General features: G+C 32.0%; 1 protein-coding gene across 5 annotated transcripts; it reads right to left on the bottom strand.

Annotated features, from left to right (window-relative positions):
• Positions 1 to 207: 207 nt before the first annotated feature.
• On the bottom strand, positions 208 to 2,756 carry LOC119643147 (RNA/RNP complex-1-interacting phosphatase). 5 transcript variants are annotated; one of them, XM_038042495.1, is made up of 3 exons: positions 2,394 to 2,523; positions 504 to 1,134; positions 381 to 436 (listed from the first exon to the last, which is right to left on the bottom strand). In XM_038042495.1, the coding sequence occupies exons 1-3, from the start codon at positions 2,469 to 2,471 to the stop codon at positions 408 to 410; spliced, it is 738 nt and encodes a 245-aa protein (XP_037898423.1). In that variant the 5' UTR covers positions 2,472 to 2,523; the 3' UTR covers positions 381 to 407. The 5 variants fall into 5 exon arrangements, with proteins under 5 accessions (XP_037898422.1, XP_037898420.1, XP_037898419.1 ...); XM_038042494.1 differs by lacking the exon at positions 2,394 to 2,523 and adding an exon at positions 2,591 to 2,756 and having other exon boundaries at positions 208 to 1,134; XM_038042492.1 differs by lacking the exon at positions 2,394 to 2,523 and adding an exon at positions 2,591 to 2,756 and having other exon boundaries at positions 208 to 1,131.
• Between the last annotated feature and the right edge of the window lie 332 nt (positions 2,757 to 3,088).

The following is a 3,088-nucleotide window of genomic DNA, read 5'->3' as shown; positions in this document are numbered from 1 at the left end:
AGAAATTTGCCCTCAAATCATATCATATATATTTATAGGCGTAATATGTGAACACAGGTCAGCAGGTTCTAATTTCATGAAAAAGGGCTATTTTCGCTCAAATGCGGAAAGACCTTAAATGCGATCAAAGAATGCGAACTGCTGATGTGAACTAATCTGTAAAATAAAATTTTTGAACCGAAATCTTAACTTCAAACTGAAACCCCGTTTTTTTCTTCTTCGTCGTAATTAGCTAAAAATTTTATTTATTTTTTTCGGACGTTTTATTACTAATTGCACGTCCTATGGTAAATAAAAAACTTTTTAATTTAACTTAAATGTATTTAGCACATAAGTGCATTAAAACTCTGCATGAGAATTATCACCATAATAGTCAGCACGCAAACGGCATCTGTTGTCATCGTTTCTTAAAATAGGTAAGCTATGTTTATTTTGACTGTAAAAATTGTGGTTATAAAATCCTCCTTTAGATGTATTATTTGAAGAATAATAATTGCTCTTACGATAATGTCCATTTCCTCTTGTACATTTGAAATTACAGACAGTATTCAATTTATTTTGATTATTTCCCGTGTAAATAATTTTCCGCGTTAAATTACTCTGCTTCAATCGATTTAAGGCATTCAAGTAATTGGAACGTTCGATTTCATGTCCTCGAGCTGCAACAAATCTTTGAATAGCTTCTGCAGGTTCTATAGCTAACTCCGAAATCATGTAACTGCATATAAAGTAGCCAGTCCTGTTAACACCATGGGTACAATGGACGCCAATTAATTTATCATTTGCAGAATTTTTAAAAAGAAAAGCCTTTACGCAATCTCTAAACTCTTTTACTAAACAATATGAGGGAGTTATATGACCAGGGGTGCAAATCTTTTTATAATCAATACCATCCTTGCATATGTGATGAGGGTTGTAATATCGGTTGGTATTTGTCAAATCAATAATTATTCCCAACTTCGGTATCCTTTCAAACAAAGTGTTAATATCGAGACGTTGGTGTCGCAACATAGATTTATTTAGATGCTGCTTTAGTGGAACCTTAAAGGCTATAAATCGTGTTCCCTCAATTTGTCTTCCAATAGGAGTGTAATCTAACCATCTCTCAGGTATTGCCGGAGCCATCACAACCTGCTTTAAATTACAAGAACATATTAAATGTAAGTGTACATAAATACTTATATATCTTGCATCTTGTTAGCGATTAAGTCTACATTTTCTGATCTTAGATGAATAAAATATTTGCCACATATACAGTTCATTTCTTTTATTTGTATAAAAAAAAAATATAGAAAACAGTTGTATTAAACTTTGCCAAAGAGATTGACAAAGAAAGAAAAATAGAAAAGAACACGAAGCATACTGAATTCAGTTGAAAGTTTGCCATCTTCTGTATCTATGAAGGGAGGAAAATTTAGATATGTATAGAAGGCAAATATAGTGAAAAATTAGTACTACTAAGCCTGTACAATCGGAGCTGTTACTTAGCGAAATTTCCGCGTAGCTGATTTTCTAGATTCAAATGGAGTCAGTTCCTTTGTGGTAATCACACTTAATTTCTATGTTGCAGAACCACGTTCCAGTCGTGCGATGCAATGTTAGCAATTATCTGGGACATCGTCCTCATCAGCTCAAACGTTGGTATTCCTTATCGAATTATTCGAACATTTCAATGCTAATAGTCAAAACCAATCGCGAGAGCCATCCATAATCATTCATTACGATTTCAATCTCTTACCATCAGTTTTAATCATTTCTAATAACTTCTACGCTTAAAACGAAATTTTGATTTCAAAGACCTTGCTTTTATTTTCCTACAATTGAACATGTGACAGACGCAACCATTGACATGTTGAATTTACGCGAACGTTTGTTTATAATAGTAACGAATAATGAGAAAAAGATGAAGTAAAATTAATCGGTGATAGTATTTAATTCAAGAACAAATGAGCACACTTTAACCACCGATAGGTACAATATGCTTTCTGGTCGTACAATATACTTTCTGGTCGTACAATATACTTTTCTGGTTTTTTAAATACTTTCTTAGGAAAGCATTCATGAAAAGCGGGACTCGGGCCCCCATTATGAACATTACACCAATTCGTTAAATACAGTTATTGATACAATTATTTTTCAAAGTAAGGCCTTATATGCGGACTGGTCAAAAGAATGGTACGATTCGAACCATTTTGAGTAGAAATTTCATCAAAATATTTCAAAAATATGTCACCAGCAAGTTGAATACAAGAAAGCAGAAAGTTATTCTGAATGGATCGGCATAATACATGCTAACTTAATATACTCTAGTACCACAAGTGGGAGTATAACTATTATTCATTTTTAGAATACTGTTCATGCGAAACAATATAGAGTGAAATATTGTTATTTACTTTATTTGCTTTACCAACGTTTATTTTGAGGATAACAAGTCTAAAAACTTTGTTGTTTATCACAATTGCCCAAAACATGAATAGATTGAATAGGTTAAAGCCATCTTGGAATATGTTTGAGAATTGGAATCAAATCAACAAAAAAGTTTTTTAATTCCTATGATTACTATACGTTGCATGCACAGGTACGCACTTACATTGTATGTTAATAAAGAATAGAAAATTGTTTATTGATGTGACGTATAATATGCAAATCTTTACAATAACAATTAACTTTTATATCAATTTAATCAGCGTTCTATTTCGTTAAAAATATTAACCCGAAATGAAAAAGCTTGCAAAAAATGAACATAAATGAAAAATGTTTAGCGATAAACCACAATTAAAATCTTCGCATTCAGCTGATTAACAGACGTACTAAGCCTGAAAAATATGTGAAAAATACCTAATGGGAATAGTTTTTATTCCCAATACCTAAACAAGTAAAACTTCTTGAAGTTCTAGTAGCATTAATAATAATAAGGAGAATGAAAGATTCATTCAAAGAAATTCTTCTTCCAAACATTCAGGCACTGACTGTTTGTGGTGTTGATTAGAGCACTAATTATAATGTTTAGTTAACCGATTCTCATTTGAAAGGTGCTTCTTAAAAACCACTCGCCTGAGAGTTATGCATGGCTTTCGTCATTGGAAAT

The sequence above is a fragment of the Glossina fuscipes genome, unplaced genomic scaffold (assembly GCF_014805625.2).
Source record: "Glossina fuscipes isolate IAEA_lab_2018 unplaced genomic scaffold, Yale_Gfus_2 57272, whole genome shotgun sequence".
Classification (NCBI taxonomy): domain Eukaryota; kingdom Metazoa; phylum Arthropoda; class Insecta; order Diptera; family Glossinidae; genus Glossina; species Glossina fuscipes.
Note: the sequence above shows the minus strand (reverse complement) of the source record. Positions and strands in the feature narration are given on the sequence as shown.